Source organism: Scleropages formosus, chromosome 12, assembly GCF_900964775.1.
Source record: "Scleropages formosus chromosome 12, fSclFor1.1, whole genome shotgun sequence".
NCBI lineage: Eukaryota > Metazoa > Chordata > Actinopteri > Osteoglossiformes > Osteoglossidae > Scleropages > Scleropages formosus.
Window position 1 is genome coordinate 15,228,920 of NC_041817.1, and position 18,648 is coordinate 15,247,567.

General features: G+C 42.8%; 1 protein-coding gene across 4 annotated transcripts in view; it reads left to right on the plus strand.

Annotated features, from left to right (window-relative positions):
- The window catches only part of dmd (dystrophin), a 205,817-nt gene that overhangs the window by 59,139 nt on the left and 128,030 nt on the right, over positions 1-18,648 (plus strand). For all 4 annotated transcript variants that reach the window (XR_003798034.1, XM_029256738.1, XM_029256737.1 and 1 more), the window contains exons 3-5: positions 12,755-12,847; positions 14,539-14,616; positions 14,961-15,053. Coding sequence is in view for 3 of the 4 variants with exons in the window: in XM_029256738.1 (XP_029112571.1) it covers positions 12,755-12,847; positions 14,539-14,616; positions 14,961-15,053 (264 nt within the window). In the remaining variant the exon portion in view is untranslated. The remainder of the gene's footprint in view (positions 1-12,754; positions 12,848-14,538; positions 14,617-14,960; positions 15,054-18,648) is intronic.

The following is an 18,648-nucleotide window of genomic DNA, read 5'->3' on the forward strand; positions in this document are numbered from 1 at the left end:
ATGATTCGGATTCAGTGCTCTGTCATTTCAGTAAATCTCAGTTTCTAAGCTTCATTTAGAATTACCGTGGTTGACCTTTGTATCTTCACTGGAGTTGTTTCAGCTTTTTATTGTGTAGGGCTGTTTGCCCCTTTGCACTTTTAAAACTAAGTGGCAGATCAAATGCAAAAATAGTTTGGAAACACCAGGTGTTTGGTAAAAAAAAAAAAGCTTGCAATAATGAAATAGATGGGAGGAGGGGGATGTTGTTTTTTTCCTAAATTAAGATTAATCTTTTTTTTAGCTTGTGGAATAACGTTCCCATCAGACAATTTACTTAACGGTATTTGAATGGATCTTTGGAGCTGCTTGTTCTTGAGGCCAGCCCCCTGATGCTGTACCACTTCCAGTGTCTGTTCTCCTTTACATAAAGCAGAAATGGGCTGCAATAACAGGAAGCACTCCTGCTCAAATTTGAGTCAAAACCTCTTGCTTATTTCTCGCTGTCAGGTTCGCACAGAATGCCCCGCTCTGTCGGGAACGACAATAGACGTTCTTTTGCATTTTGCCTCAGCCTACTTGTATGAGTCAACTCTATATTTTCACCAATCAAGACCAATCATTGATCACGTCTGGAGGTCGGGAGAGACTTGCCCAACTTGCTGCCTCAATTCAGATTCAAATCAATTCAGTTAACGCAAATCCATGTCTAACCCTCCTATTGACTGTGAGTTTGTTTCAGTTTTCTGCAGCACACTGTTCTGTAGCTGACTGTTGGGCTTGAAAATACCTGGCACGATATGTTACTGCTTTTTGCTTGATTATGGAGTTATACACAACTGTCCCATTTGGTAATGAGAAGCAGATCTGTTACTTAGCAGCCAAAATAACTGGAAGAAGAATGGATGACCCTTGACAAAAGAACATAAACATTTAGACGAGACAATGTGCAGAATTTTTAAAATCAAACACGGTGGAATAGCAGGTTGCATTGTGGTAGAGGACGTTCAAAGCCTCCAGCTCTACTCCCAGGAAGAGTGCAATTATAGCATTCTTGGGTGAAATACCTGACCTCTGCTGCTCTAACAATACACTCGAAACCACTGTTTCAATGGTCAAAATTGTGCATTACATGCAGTAAAATTGATATGATTTGTTTTTTCTCTTGCACCTTACACATAGAGAACAAGTTAAACCAAAAAGAAAGGCACCTTAGAAAAACTTAAGGGCAGGACTCATAAGTGTAACCCTCCATGTACAGTGTATACCTGTGCAAACCCATAGACTGCTGATGCAGCTGATGCTAGGTATCACCGGGGTAACATCCCTCTACTACTCATACACTCAAATTAACAGTCTTCTGAAAAGCTGGTGGTGGATATCATAAGTGTACCCTTCCATGCATATACATGTTCAAACCCATAGACTGCTGATACAGCAGATGGAAATTCTTTGATATGTGTCTCCTGGATTGGGAAAATGAGGCAGAGAGACACTTACAAGAATGCGGCTGCAAGCTGAACAGAAAATTGTCCCCCTTTAATCTTCCGAAGGATTACTGGAGGTTTAAGGTGTGCTGTTGTCATGGTTACCATGGATCGGGTTGTTGTATTGAGGATTCTACTGACTCCGTCTCATCACCCAACAGGTCGAGACAAAAGCAAACTAATGAAAGCAGCAGACGGCCCAGTTCTATTCTGACATGACAAGGGAGGGGAAATCAGAAGGGAAATTTCAATAAGTGTGTCAATATGGGTGCCCTTGAAGCACCATGACTCCCATCTGGGAAGCATGTATGATTGGCTAGTTTGGTAATTAATGGGGAGAGCAATTTGGCTACCTCTTTTGAATTGTGTCTGTTTCATATGTTGCGTTAATAACGTTGTGCCTGTCCTGAAGGTTGATTTGTTTGTTATGCTACTGTTGTGTAGAGGACCGAATGAAAAATCATGGAGTTCCAAGTAGAGCTGCTGAATATTAGTCAGTGAAACGGATTGTGTGAACAAAGAAATAGATGTGTTTCAGTGTGAAGCAGGACAGTACATGAGAGCAACCCTCAACCCTGGTGAGACATGCAACAACCCGTGGCCTGGGAGTGATGCAGTACAGTAAATTTAACACCACTTGCTCTTTCCAAAATGATGTCTTTTGCACCCACAGTCAACTCAGGTCACACCATCAGCTCTCTGCCAAATAACAATGATTACAGCTATCACAGATGGGTCTTGACCACTCAGCAGCTCACGATGGAATCGGGTTCCAGGATCCAAAGGGGTTGAATGAAGTCTCACCTTGTGAGCTTTCAACCACTTCAGACATACTATAAAACGGGTGGACTGATGTAATGCATCCATGGGAAAATATGGAACACGATACATGCTTGGTTGTTTGGGTCCAGCTTAAGGTCATTTTCCTGTGTTTTTACAGAACCATTTGCAGCTGAGTTATACAAAACATTAGTCATGTGTACTTTTTGATCCACTGGTAAGGTATTTACCGCCATAAAGCATCATGCTAGGCTGTTTTTATAGCTCAGCATTCTGCCTTGTTTTGTAAACCAGTGTGTGTTCTGTACTGTACTGACCCAGCATGGGTTTCTTTTAACCCAGCATTTTTTTACTTGGACTCATTCAAGGACAAAGTGGGGAAGGCCATTACAGCCCTGGCTGGAATGACTATGCACACAATTACAACCAGCAGACTGAACAGCACCCTGACTTACTAGGGTAATGGTTTCTGTATTTAATTTCCTTGTTCACCTTTTGTCTTCTTTTGAAAACACAGGAGGAGCCTGTTAGGAATAGCTGATGTTGTCCCAGTAGTAACTCTAAACACATGGTAAAACATATTTCATTTCTCAAGTCTGTCTCTTTCATCCTTTCATCATTTCTAAACTGCATCATTCCTGACCTATGCCAGTGTTAACTTTGCTTTCTGGGAAAAGTTCTGACGTGTACATTGATTATAGATCTTTATTTTACCTACCCTTTTCATGGCAAAACTCTAATGTACTGACGAGAAGTGTGGCAGTATAAATTCATTAAGAGCTGTGTGGAATACCAATTGGGCTCCGGTGTCCGGGTTTTTAATAAAACCTACATATTAGAAACCTGAGCTGTTGAATTTGGGTGATAACAGACCTTACTGGTGACATTGCATATAGTCTCTGTTTATGTCTGAGTGGAGGAGAGGCCCCGAGTAGAAAGGGATGGTGATGGTGAGCGCTGCCCTGGTCACACTGACACGACCACAAACCAGACACAGTTTAACTGGGCCGCATCAGTGTAGAATGCTTGCTGCAGCACCTGAACTTCAGCTGTCAGCTGATTTTATTTTCTCCCAAGTTTTTCGTCCAGATATTATGTTTCTTCTACAGCGGGCGATCAGGAAGACAAATTAACTTTATACCTCTATAACATTGTAGTTTAACGAAGAGTGTCACATCGCAAAGCACAACTTGACATAATCCCTCCATGTCCAATATTAAGTAATTACTTAGTTATATAGGGGAAATAGGTTCTTTGGAACAGGTCAGTATGGTTTTAGATAGATAGATCTAGATAATGATAAATGAAAGATGTAAATACAGCCTTAATGGGGAGAGTAACAATAGCCCATAAAAACTAGCTTTCTAGTCAAACTAAAAAAACCTCTGTATTAAAAACCTAACAAAAAGTTTGCTGATATTATTTGTTTTGGGCTAATTTTGTATTGATTGCAAAATAAACGGCTTACTGCAGAGTCGTTCCTTGGTTAGCTAATGTTTCTGCTCCAAATGTGTTGGTATTTACTCACATCAGTAATTTGCATGAGTGCACATTATTCCACAAAATGTTAAATACTAGTTTGCTCCTTGCTTGATACTTTTTGGTCCTGCCTGCTGGTATTTTATAGAGTATGAATAGTTGACTATGAATAATATGAATACACTAGTCAAGTAGAGGCTGGTTTTGTAAACCCAGCCTTCATATAGAACAAAGAACTGGACATTGCCTAAATATTTTGTTGCCTAAAAAGTAACATATGTTACTGTTAACAGGACTGAGTAGAGAGGAACAAAATGAGGATAGACTATCATATCAGTTCTAAATATTGTATAACCCTTAAGTTAGACGCGTTGTGTAAGGTAACGTTAAGGAATTATAGACTAATAACCTGGAGGTTACTGTTTCACATCCGTGGGAAGATTCCTGCCGTAGTACCTCTGATTAAGGTATTTTCATAATTGCTTTAGTAAAAAAATGATACAGCAGGACAAAAAAACATTTCGCCTAGACTGTTCAAGTAAAATATACACACACACACACACATTTTCAGAACCGCTTGTCCCATACGGGGTCACGGGGAACCGGAGCCTACCCGGCAACACAGGGCGTAAGGCCGGAGGGGGAGGGGACACACCCAGGACGGGACGCCAGTCCGTCGCAAGGCACCCCAAGCGGGACTCGAACCCCAGACCCACCGGACAGCAGGACCGTGGTCCAACCCACTGCGCCACCGCACCCCCTGCTCAAGTAAAATATACTGCTGTACAAAACGATTGCAGATTTTGGAGAAAAAGACTGTTTAAATAAATCAATGAAGTGGTAATATGAATTTCAAAACAGATTTCACTCACAAACATTGGTCCCATGTGTGTCTCTTCTCGCATGAAATATGTTTCAGCCCAGAATTCCCCAGCCTCTTAATTGCCAGTAGTCCCCTGTACAAAACCACCCTGTGACCTCCATGCTGACCCCATGCATAGACTCATCCCATGACCCTTACCAGGATAGCCAAAGTCCAAACGAAAAGCGGTCCAGTGATCCAGAACCTGACAGACCTTCTGACCCCAATCCCAGACACAGGTTACAATATCTGTGTACGCATGCACACACACACAGATACCCAAAGGTCCCTATACTGACCCCAGGCCCACCTACTCACACAGACAGCCGCTGACTTCTAAACTGGTGCCTAGAGCAACGCAAATATTGCTGCCCTCATCTCCCAGAGAACAAGTGATGGAGAGAGAAATAACCTGCTGCCGCTACCTTCAACCCTGCACGAGAAACTGTACGGTAACATATTAAATCCTGAATTCTAATACAAGTTAGAGAGAGCTCTCCCACAGGCAGACAGAGATATAGAATTAGAGACAGTAGGCGGGAGGGAGAACGAGATGGTGTAGAGAAATACAGATCTGAGGAAGGATGAGATGAAAGACTGATGGATTCAGGCTGATATGACAGATGTATAGAAGTCATTTTCAGGCTCCCTGCCCTTTAAAAAAAAAAGCGACAAGGTATTTTCTTTTTCTCTCACCCAGTTTGATATTCTGTTTTCAATAAAGAGGCCAGATTGAGCTCTAGATCTTCCTACCCAGGTGTCAGAATTTCATAATAAGAATATGGGAAATTATGGAAACGGGAGATGAGTGGTTGATTGTCCTTACTGGAGGCTGAGTGTCACACACATTCATATGTACAGTTTTTGCGTGTGTGTGTATGTGTGTGTGTGTGTGTGTGTGTGTGTGGCAGCGGATGAGTCTGGGTTATTTTGCATGGCATTTCACATGCAAAGGTGGCAGAAGCAACAATAAGCATTTTTTAACCCCCCTACGAGCACATGAAGAAACATTGCTCTGATCAAGAACAACTGGAAAGATGTAATGGCAACAGCAAAAACGTGTTACGTGAACAGAGCTATGTTTGTTGCGAAGGCTTCATTTGTCTGGACTTTTTTAGGCATTAAAAACTTTGAATATTTTGCTGAAGCAAAACAGAAGCATATGCTGAACAAGGACATCGTTGTGGTACACTTATGGTCTGTTATGTGCAGTCTAATTGGGTGGGGGTGTAGGGATATGGGACATAGGACATGGTCAACAATCAGGATCTGGGCCAAAGTGTTTTGAGTGCAAGCAACAGTTGAACATGTTCTATGGAAGGGCTGGAAAACTCCCGTCCTCAAAGAGCGTGGCGTGTGTCCTCATTTAATGTTTTTATTTTTTTATTTTTTTGTCTCATTGAACGGATTACAGGTGGCCCCTGACCTTCGATAGGGTTACGTTCCGCGAAACCCATCGTAAGTCGAAAATATCGTAAGTCAAAAATGCATTTGATGCATCTAACCTACCGAACATCATAGCCTAGCATAGGTGCGATGGCCATTGTGGGCTTGCTGCCTTCATGGTGGGCAATATCTTGAGTTTCTCCTCAAGGGTAATTGCCTTCCTCTTCTTCTTCCCACCACTAGCAGGAGACACAGATGGGTGTTTCTGCGACATTTTGGATGCACAAAACACAACGTAGATACAGGGGGGTATCTATATAGCGACCGCGTGGCAGACTGGGAGATGTGGATCGCTGCTGCTGCCCAGCATCGTGAGAGAGTATCGCACTGCATATTGCTTGCTCGGGAAGAAATGAAAATTCAAAACGCAAAGTATGGTTTTTACTGAATGTCTATCGCCGGCTTTCCATTGTAAAGTTGAAAAATCGTAAGTCGAACCATCGTGAGTCGAGTAGCATCTGTACTTGGATAGAAGCCACCCTCACTTGGTGCCCCAGCTTTAATGGATGACTAATTGAAATGCAGTAAAAAACGTGTTGCTGCAGTGGCCTTGGAGTAGTGGGGCTCCCAGCCCCTGCTGAGGAGGGACAATGATTTGGGTGATGATGATGTTTAATCAACTCTAGCACCAGGGTTAACACACATATTCAGACCTGCTAAAATGAGGGGCAACAGTTGTTTACTGAAATGCATGTGAAAAAGCAATTATGCAAACAGCTTTTTCCTCTTTCCTTCTTTTACTGAGCTTGATTTACTAAAGTGTATCAGTGGCGGGGATTGTGTAAGTGGTAACACTGCTGTCGTGCGGAACATCCTCCATACTCAAAGTGTGGGCTGTCCTTAATCTACTGGGGAAACCCTTAATGCTAAGTTTGCTGTGTGTGTATGGGAAACTCCTCAGTCCTGAGAATTCTTCTTCGGTCCCGTGTCTGTTGTGTAGGAGGAACTCTGCGAAACTGGTCCTTTCTGAACAGATGAAGGTCTATACAGCACGGAGATGGCCCTCTCATTGTGCTGTACTGCTGAAGATTGCTATTGACTGTGCAGTCTGCGTCAGTCTGTTTATCCGCCAACTTTCGAGGGTCCCTGCAGCGTGAAGCGCGAGCAGTCCTGCACAGGCTATTTGTGTGCATATGTGTGTGAGAGAGACGGAAAAAATAATGAAAAAATAAAAGTATGGGAGAAAAAAAAACAATAAGAAACAGGATTTTATGAGCACTGGCTCGCTATTGAAACCAGTTGACACAGACAGACCCGGCAGACCGGGGAGGAGAGAATGTGCGCAACCCTGCAATCATCAGGCATTTCACACCGAGCAGCACTTTCTTCTAAAATGCGATAAATATAGAGGATGTAGGGGAGCAGAACACTTCTGAAATAATACAAATCTTACCAAACTTCAGAACAGTTTGGGACACAGAGGAATGACAAATCCTGTTGGGTGGGAGCCAGTGGTTCTGAAGGCTCAGTATTTCATTGAGTACGATGGCAATACTGATGATAATAATGATACATTACGTCCTCAACTCAACACAACTGGAAATGGAAAATGGTTTGTAACGCGATTTCTTCATAACTCCAAAGTCACTTTTTTCCTCCTAGACAGAATCAGTAAATGCTAAATAACATTTGTCCCTCCACTTATTAATGGATTACATTCTGTAAAAATCTTAGACAAAGCTATAATGATGACAAAAATACTCTATAACACTCCCATCCACCTCTCATTAATAATTGCTTGTCCATTGCATGGTTGCAGTGGATTTGTGTATCCCCGAAGCTTAAGGCATGAGGGAGGGTCCCCCCTGGACATGAGCACTGCATCGTAGTGTAGCACTTTTTCTGAACTGCTAGTCCCATACGGGGTCGCGGAGAACCGGAGCCTAACCCGGCAACACAGGGCGCAAGGCCGGAGGGGGAGGGGACACACCCAGGACGGGACGTCAGTCCATCACAAGGCACCCCAAGCGGGACTCGAACCCCAGACCAACCGGAGAGCAGGACCCGGTCCAACCCACTGTGCCACCGCACGCCTCCTAGTGTAGCACTTATGTTTTGTAAATTAACTTCCAGTGACATTAGAGAAAACATGTTTAAAAATTTTTTAAAAAAGCCTGATTTACTAATAAATTGTTTAAAAATTACTGAAAAAAGCCTCATTTGCTAATATTTAATTTGTTTTCCAGTTAATCACATAAGTATTTCCAGTGTTTGTCCGTGATGCGCCACTTTCAGCTTTCTTTATTATGTACACAATTAAAGATGTAGATTAACTGTAGCTTAATCTAAGATGGTAAAGGTAATTTAATCACATACACATTTTCAGAGCCGCTTGTCCCATACGGGGTCGCGGGGAGCCAGAGCCTACCCGGTAACACAGAGCGTAAGGGGACACACCCAGGACGGGACGCCAGTCCGTCGCAAGGCACCCCAAGCGGGACTCGAACCCCAGACCCACCGGAGAGCAGGACCGTGGCCCAACCCACTGCGCCACCGCACTCCCGGTAATTTAATCAATACAAGCTTAATAAAACAGATGTGCCTTAATTTGTTCACTGGTAAAATTAATCAGAAATTTTGGATAGATCTAGAGTACATAATATTTTGAATACTTTTGAATTCATTTCAACATATATTTCTTTATCTTTGGACTACAGTAAAATTAAATCCAATTTAAAATGACCGAGAATAGGAACACAGTCTCTCCACAGACTGCGAACACTGTGGAAGTGAGCTGAATGAAAGTGATCCCACACAGCGCTGTTCTCTTTCTCTTCCGAGTGTGTGTTACTGCCAGCTAATGGCTAGACAAAGAAATGGAGGTGGCTTTCGCTCCGCACTAGAAGATTTCCTAACATAGTGAAGGAAATGCAAATAAACTGGGAAATATCTAAAATTGTACCTCAAATGCTCCACTGTTTCTAACGCGATTAGCTAGTATAACAGTAAAATAATAATAATAAAAATAATATTTTTATGAATAGGGCTCGCTTTATTTTGGCTTTAATGCTAAAAATGTGAGAACTGAAATGTTACTGGCTCTTGTTGCCTTAGAATTTGAATTGCAGTTGCAAGGTGAATGTTTTTTTGCTACAGCTGTACAAAGAGACGGATCTAACGAGATAAGCGGCACTGAAAGAAGTACAAAAAAAATAAACATCCATCATGTGCTTTGAGCAAAGAATATTTCAGATTTTCTAATAAAATACATAACATATTGGCGAAGGGATTCTGAGCGCAGAAAAGGCCAATGACAAGGAGAGGGAGCTGAGTCTAATGCTATTCGGTTGCTCGCTCTCCTCCTCTTTTTCATCGGCTGCTTCTCTCCCCCCTCTCCTATCCTCCCTCCTCATTCGTTGCATGAATCCACCACTCCGCTTCACCGAAGAGCGGAATATTTCTTTCTCAATTACCAATGTATGGGATAAAATGCGCTTTGTTTCCAAGTAGGAAGTGTTTGTTGTCTTGCTGCTGCACACATTGCTGGAATTTCTGATGCTCAGCAATTAGATGGCACCCTCTCCCTCTTTCTCCCCGACACACATGGATAGGCAGAATGACAGAGGAGTGTTCAATTTCCGCGTTCTAAGGGTGCTGCGCTTCCTCTTCATGTGAAAGAAAAAAACCGCAGTTTTGCAGAGAGAAGCTCAATTAGTGACAGTGCGTTCGAGCCAGGCCGGGCTCTCCTGGGGCCTAATTAAGGGTGAACGGGGGAATCGAAGGCCCCCTCTGAGCCATCGCGGTTCGGATGGCCTGGGTTCCGGCCAGGAACGAGATTTTTCCCCAGCCTTAAAGTGGTTTAGCATCTGATAAGTCTGATATTATTACGCATATTATCCTGCTTGTGCGGCGAATGTACACCGTGGCGACTTGATGGCGCTACGTTCCACAGGGCCAGATATTTGTCCCTCCACGTTTCGCACCCCTGTTTGGGGTTCACGCGTTTGCTTCTCTTATTCGCAGTCAAGGGCCACGTCCATATTTTCTGCATTTGTTTTGCATCGAGATTTCTAAATGTGTCAGCGAGTCATTTACCCGCTGTAATCAATATCCCGCGCTCCCGGTGGGCCTCTTTCGAAGCACCACGGCAGTGACTGGGCTGTTTTTCATTCTGCCTCGGAGGGCCCAGCTCAGGACTTTTCAATACAATATTTTGAACCGTGCATTGTAAATTAATGGAGGCCAGGGGTGTTTGAGCGAGAGCGTGGTGAAGATGAAAGAATTTTAGTTGTACATGTACACAACTGGTGATGTTTGTTTACAGGAAAGAATAATATGGCAGACCTGTCAATAGTATTTGCAACTGCGATGTAATTCTGCAGGATCTGTTACTGATACTCAGTGTGAAATGAATGCTTTGAACCACAATAAGGTTGTACACATTAAGCGATATATCTTCTACATTGGTAGCACATGCACATCTGTTCCATCTGGCTTGAATTTGATGGTATTACTGTTGTACAGTAATATGTTCTCATGCAACCAGGCAAGTAAGACTGAAGTATAATGGAGTTAAGCAGTGAGGGGAAATTTGATTCAATGGAACGGGCAGCATTGCGATGTGTATATATATGTATGATGTATGTTTTTATATTCCTTGTATAGTGTGGGAGCTGATGGTACTTAGTGTGCACCTTATGTTAGTAAGTAACATAAGTGGCTTTAGTTTACCTATTGCAGGTTACTGGCACACAGTTCTCCGCATAATATTATTATTATGTTTGTAGACGTAATCAAGTGTCGTGCAAATGTTAGGATGTTAACAAATAATGCATTGGATTTTTTTTTCGTGCTTTATTACGTAATTTGATTAATGTACATTTTATTGCAATGATCGAGTCTGTCGTTATTCATTTTGAATGACATTCTAAGGTTATCAGTTTGCTTCAAGTTTAACTAACATGAAATATGGAGATCTGAAGAACATGTACAGTAAATGTATCTATTGATCAGCTATACATACTGTATATATTTGGGTATTCACTAAAAATCATTTACAGTATCTGGACTGTGATTCATTTTATGCTTGGTATAATTTAAAATTTGACCATGTACCTTGAAAGAAGTAGAAAAGAATAATGAAGACCTTTAAAAATATAACTTAAAAAAATTGGATTAAGTGGCTCGTACCACTGACCATTTTTATGTGTAAATTCAGCATATTTGTGTAAAGTAAAAAATGTTGTCACCAAAAACTGCTGTATAGTCATCAGCTCAACCCCTTCCGTGGTTGAGAAAACATTTTCAAGAAGGCATACAGTGAAAGTCAATATAATACCTCAATCATTCCTCATTAACTCAACTTCATGCACTGACAGAACAATAGCGGTGCTAAAATAAGAAGCTCTTGTACCAAATGAAACACACTGAACGGAGAACACCATAAAATGCCAAATCACAGCGCTCATTAAATGCACAGCTAAAGATTTTCTGACAGCAGAACATAGCTGTAAATTTAAGTGTAGAAGTCATTTTAGCTGGATTGACAGCCTTTGGTCCTAATTTTGGTGTGCTGAAAACCTGCAGCTGACATGCCAAATGTCCACGCTTTCACCGTTAATGGTCTAGTGAGTTTTAATTAGTGGACTTTAAACATTTCTCATGGCTGGCGGCCATTTAAACTTATCAGTGCGGTACAGTAAAGAGTGTGCACTATGAGTGCTAGATATGATTCCTCTTGTCTGAACAGCTTTGTTCTTGGTTGGGTAACAGGTCCCATATGACCATCCAGAGAGCAATCACCCTGAAACTTACATTGGCTTTTTTGGAAGCTATTAAAAAGTCACAGTAACTTTGATTGTCGGCTTAAAAGTGTGACATGGTTTTTTTGTTTTTCAAAAGTTGCACTGAAAGATGGCTCTGTGGTCATGGAGTGACAGCGTGGCTTGGAGGACAGCTCGAAAATGCGACCGCAAAGCAAATGTGACCGCAAGCACCCTGTTGACATGAAGCGCATGTCAGGAAGTGCCCTGCAGTTGCTAGGCAACGGCAAACTCTGCCATCATCTCTAAGGTTTAAAAAACGGAACGCGTTCCTTCTGCATTGTGAGCGAAGGCCGTCTAACACATAAATACTTAGAGTTGTACATTCCAGGAGATGAAAGCATTTTAACCGGGGAGTTTATTCAGTTTTGTATTTTGCTCCCAAGCCCACTGCAGTGAGATATGCATAAAAGAAAGCAGAATTGCACAGTCATTTACATCAAAGCTTCATTAGAGTTCTTCTGCCGGAGCAACAGAGGGAATAATGAAGCTTCTTTGCCTGAGCAACGTTTGCGTAGATTGTTGAATGCTGGGAGCTCCTCTTTTGAGTGGGCCTTCTCCATGTCTCTCTAATGTCTGAACTGTGCTCATTAAAAGGGCTTCATCATTTAAGCAGCTTCTGGCTTTGTGCAGGGGAAATTTTTGGTTGTTCTGGGATATATCCGGTCACACGTAGGAAGAATTGCTGCCGTTTGCCCAACTTTAATTGTATAGTTATAGATTACAGTGTAGCATTTATGAAGGTAGTGTAAGTTGTACTGTAGGGACCCAGAGGTCACAGGTTCAGATCCCACCTCGTGCTGTAGTACCCTTGAGCAAGGTGCTCTCCTTAAATTGCTTCAGTAAAATTACCCAGCTGTATAAATGGATAAATACTGTAACTGTAGGTAGCTTAAAAATGTAAGTGATGTAAATGTAAGAGAATTTGTGTGACCTTCTCTCTTAACGGTTCTCTGCAGGCTGGGAAGCCCCCCATCCGGGATCTCTTTACTGACCTGTGCGATGGGCGGCGCCTTCTGGAACTGCTCGAGGGTCTGGCAGGCCATGAACTGGTGAGTTACATTGATGTAACACTGATGCAACTCAAACATGCTGTCTTGTCAACTTGTCTGAAGGCCTTCCTTCTTTACAGGTGACTGAATATTTGCAGGGGAATTCATCAGTGAAGAATACCGATAGTTTACACCGTTTAAGTGTCTGAGCAATGTGACCACAGTGACCAATGAAATTATCAATGGAGTAAAAACAAAGCATTATCAGTTCCTTTTAGGTCACTGGTTTTTAGCTTGGTTCCCTGCTTGTGGTTAAAAATTTGCAGTCCTACTAGCACATTTTCATACTTGTTATGGTATTGCAGAGCTTAATAAAAGTTTAATTATTACCAGTTTTTTTGAGAAACAGTAAATTGTTATGATTTTCAAGGTTTTCAGAAAGGCAGGGGCCAATCTATAATTGTTCTGGCAGCTATTCAAAATGGTTATATTTGGGAGCCTCCCAAGCAGCTTGGTCAATTAAAGCTCCCCTCCCAAGTGCAGACTAATGTTTATTGGCTCCCGCTGTGTAAGGAAACGTCTAAGATATCCATGTGTTTTGTACACATGTTGCGATTTGTACTTCCTTCATCACCTCCTCTTTTCATGTTCTTCAGATGAATTAGAAATGAAGAAACGCTGGTTGAGTAGGGGGTGCGGTGGTGTAGAGGGGTTTGGACAGGTCCCGCTCTCTGGTGGGTCTGGGGTTCGAGTCTTGCTTGGGGTCCCTTGTGACAGACTGGTGTCCCGTCCTGAGTGTGTCCCCTCTAGCCTTGCACCCTGTGTTGTCGGGTTAGGTTCCGGTTCACTGTGACCCTGCTGAGGACAAGTGGCTTCTCTGTGTGTGTGTGAAACACTGATTGAATATGTCCACTGAAGGCCTACAGGTATAATTCAGAGAGCCCAGTGCTTGTAGGGTAGAAAAATCATCATCCTTGAGTCTAAGCCCAAAGTGTGAATGTCACCTTTCTCTCTCACCAGACTTCACACTTTTAATCTGAGCTCCTGTATGTCACTCAACAGTTGTGACGCGGTCTTGTGGTGGTGGAACGAATTGGCAGTGTTCCGCTGAGTTGGGGAGTGTTTAAATCAGTCAGGGCTGCTTATCTGGCCGTCACTAATGTCCTTCAGTGGCGTGTCCTGCACCTGCAAGTTCCCCGTAGTGTGGACTGTGGTCAGCACTTAGTTGTACTGCGTGGGACCTTGCGATTCACAGTCTGAAGAAGAAATAAAATTGCCAGGAACATGGATCAGTGAAACATTTCAATTGCTTCACAGAAGCTCTGGAGGTGTAATCAAGCCAGTTGAATATGGAATTGGAAATGACTAAATCTGGGGGACAATGGATTGAAAAATTGGTTGAAATTCAGTGGAAAATATAATTGAGAGTTTAAAAAATTAAGTTATGCTAATGTATGCCCTTGGATGTACCACAGTATGTTTTATGCTGAGTACTTTAGGTGTTATATATGCTGCAGTGCCTTTAACATAAAATTGTAGAATATTGGTGCCTTCTTGGCATTTTGAGTGAGGTTAATCCTCTGATGACAACATTAGTTTGTTCCTTGTGCTTTTCTCTTTCTCATTGTCACTGTGGTCCCATAGACTGCTTTCTAATTTTGCATAATGCATTTTCTCCTTCCTTGTTTCTTAGAAAGCACTACAATTAGACTCCTGCCCTTTATGAGACTTTTGCCTTTCCCTTTTCCCAGGTGAAAGAAAAGGGCTCCACTCGCGTCCACTCGCTCAACAATGTCAATAGAGCACTGCAGATCCTACAGAAAAACAATGTGAGTGCAACACGGCTGTAGCCAGCGTCGCCTGGTGTGGGTTTAGTTTTGGATGCGATCAGTGTGGAATGAGAAACAGCCAAGGATATTAATTCATATTCATTTATAATAATTGCAGTGAATTCCCACAGCTTCTACCATAACTGCATGCTCTCTCAGACTCCAATTAGTGTGATGCATTTTTTTCCTGCTCTATGACAACTAATATTTACTCCTCCAGTATGTTTCCTTCTGTGATCGCACACACCTCCCATGTGGCACTGTAGTCAACTCGTTCTCCTGAAATATAGAGAAATACAGAGATAGACACATAAACACCTCCCAAACTTCTGCTCTTTCTGCAGGTCGAACTGGTGAATATAGGTGGAGCGGACATTGTCGATGGCAATCACAAACTGACCTTGGGCCTCATCTGGAGCATCATCCTCCATTGGCAGGTGAGTGTGGACCATATTGTGAAGGTGCCAGTATTACCATACCTCTGTCAGGGGTATGAGTGAATATCTTCATGTTTAGAACCTGTGTCTTTGTGGGGTTCCTTCTGCTGTTCTGAATTCATGTTCTGGCACAGAGCTGATAGTGCTGAGTTGTGTGAGGTCCAGTGTGTGCTGTTAAAAGAGGCGTTACGCCGCACGCAGGTGATGGCCTCTGAGGGATAAAGGGAGGGAAGTCTAGGTGATCTTTTCCAAGGAATAATAGCATTCTAGCTGTCTTTAGAAACAGATATTAGGTGCTCAGCTCAGTAAGTTTCTTTCTTTGATGAAGGATGTTTGGATTGTTGCTGGAAAAATGTGGCCAAAAAATGCACACATTCTCAGAGCTAGCTCATTCCCTTGATGGCCCACAGCCAAAAGTAGCAAGGCTAGCAGAGAGGAGCCGACTGGGTGATCAGCGTTTGCAAACAAAAGATCCTAAGTGCATAACAAAGACCTTATATCTACTAGAAGTGACTGTGTTTTGACTGAGGTTTGTAATGAACCTAATTTTGAAAGAATGGCTATTGAAGAATAAAAATCTGAGAATTTCGAAGCTGATGGCTCTGTAACTAGATTTGCTTCATTTTTAGTGTGAAATATAACATAACTTGCTACAAATTCAGAGTTTTAAAAATGCCTCCCGGTCTGTGATGTCGATCCTGTCTCTAGTGTGAAACAAGCCTGTGTCACGAATAAACTTTGCACACGGAACTTTACGTGAGGTCAGAGGAATGACACGCACTGATTGTTAAAACAGCGCTTGTTCTGCTTTTGGAGTTGGGTTCTAGCAGCAGCCTCTTCATGGCGTTTATCAGCATGAGAAGAAGCAGCAGAGCAGCAGATGTTGGAGGGTGTTTGGACAGAAGTGCGAGCTGCCGCAGAGTTAGGAGTTGCAGCTGTACAGTCAGAAATATGTCTAAGTGCTTATGTGTGAGGTGGAGACAAGTCACACGAAATTATTTACTAACGAAATGAAAGGATAAAAACTCCTTTGCAGACTATCTAATATTTCTGTGCTCAATAATTATTACAGAGGTGAAGCTGGATGCCTCCCCTTCTTAAATTGAGGTTTTAATATTTCCTACTGGCAGAATTTTGTTGTTGCTACAGTTTCACCAGTGTGAGATGGAAAATGTTCTCCTACCCCAGACGGCATATTTTTCATACAGACATGCGCCACAGTTGGGCTGTTTCTGCTAGACATGAAGCAGGCAGCTACACAACCCACTGAAGCGATGCTAGATGTACTTTCAGCGGTAACGCACATGCCGTTCCATTTCCATATTCACCCAGTCTTTTTTGCTCCAATTAGCTTATGAGAAGCTTTTTTGTTCATATATTGCAGTTGAGAGAACAAATGCGTTGATAGCTTCCCTTTAACTTATACCATTACACCATGCCCTAGAATAACTCATTACTTTTTTTTTTTATCTTTTTAAAGAATCTTTTAAATCATAGCTATTCCTCACTCTGCTATCAATATCTAGGCAACTGTTTTTTTCATGTATTCCTAAATAGCAGCACAGCGGTGCAGTGGATAGTGCTGATGCCTCACAGCCCCTGGGCTATGGGCATAAGTTCAGATTTTGTTCAGTTTCTACAGAGTTTGCATGTTCCTCCATGTGCTCTGGTTTCCTCCCATAGTTCACACATGCTTCACGTGACTACAGTTTCTCTTTGTGTGTGTATGTGAATGAGTGTGTGTTGCTTCCCTGCAATTGTCTGTTGCCCCATCCACTGGGTCCCCAGCTTCATGCAGTATGCTTCTTGGATAGGCTCTGGACCACGGTGACCCTGTGTTAGCCAAAGTGATAGTGATGGATGGATTGCAAATTAACTATGCAGGATAGAGGTTTCAGGTGACATTCACATGGAAAACAACCAATCAGCGTCAACAACTGCTTCTCCTGAGAGGGGTCGTGGCAAGCTGGACCCTCTCCCGGAAACACAGGGCGTAAGGCTGAAGGGGAAGGAGATACACCCTGGAGGGGATGCCAGTCCATTGCCAGGCACCCCAAGCAGGACTCGAACCTCCGATCCGCTACACAGGGGGCACTGGCCAAACCTGCTGCTCCACTACACCCTCCTCATGCAAAGCAAATTGTTTTGATAATAAACGGCTAGCTCCGTATAAGCCGTTAATAGCCAATAAAATTTGTGTTTATGCATAAATACCATAGCTGACTGCATAAGAAGAAGTATTTATAAAGAAAAACCTTAGACGTGAAAATATTTGAGAGGCGATATATATTTATGGGGGGGCGCAGTGGTGCAGCGGGTTTGGCCTCTTCTTGCACTCTGGTGGGTCTGGGGTTTGAGTCCTTCTTGAGGTGCCTTGCGGTGAACTGGCGTCCCATCCTGGGTGTGTCCCCTCCCCATCCGGCTCTGCATCCTGTGTTGCCGGGTTAGGCTCCAGCTTGCTGCAACCTTGCTCGGGACAAGCGGTTTCAGTCAGTGGTCTGTGTGTGTGTGTGTGTGTGAGTGAGATATATATATATTTATGTCATACATCTCACTGGCACCTGGACACATCATCAGTGATGTAGCCTGGAGTCACTGTGTTTTGGATCTTTCACTACAAGAAAACTTTGCCCAGGCAACTGGACCTCGGTTGATCAGATGTTCTGCGATGAATGCGGTGGCGTGCTTTGTTGGCCAGCTCGTCTTACTATGCACCGTCCCTACACTGATAGACTTTGTCACAGCCTTGAGCACCCGATCAAGGTGCCAGCGGTAGCTCACTCCTCTTACCTGTGTTGTCATGCGACCTTAAACTCCTTTTTAATGCCCCTGAAGCGTAACTTCACTCATTGCATATTACCGATTGTATAAACCAGTACCTGCAAATGATTTTCGTATTTCATGTAGCATTTAACTTAACAAACAAGTTAACGTAGTAAAAGGTGGCTTCTACGTGCTGGAACGTAGTACATTGAAATATATTCATTTAGCAGACTCTTTTCTCCAAAGCCACTTCCACTGAAAACTGTAGTGTTACCAGCCCACACAGCTTATTGAGCAAGGTGACTTACACTGCTAGATACACTCCTTACAATGGGTCACTCTTCCATACATCCATGGAACACACTCTCTCTGTCACTCACACACTATGTGTGATTTTAGAGTCACCAATCTCCCTGAACAGCATGTCTTTGGACTGTGGGAGGATACTCAGACACAGGGAGAACATACAAGCTCTACACAGACTAAGCGGGGATCAAACCCACCTCCTCCGGTGCCACCCAGGCACTGTGAGACAGCAGCACTACTCGCTGTGCCATCATTCTGTCCTAGTGCCCAACCACCCGTTGCAGAGAGTGCGTGTTGCTAATGGGACACAACATGACCTAGTGTGGTCAGAGGCTCTGTGCAGCATTCTGAAATTATTACCGCAGAGTAAGTGGTAAAATACATTTTGTAAATAACATGTCTGTAAAAATCATGCTTTAGAGAACACCCCAAATGCTTTAGATTCTAAGCATTGATTTTGAAATTTCACAGTTGAGTTTCTGCATGATGTACAAGGTATCACCAATGAAAGAACAGTTTTGACTAG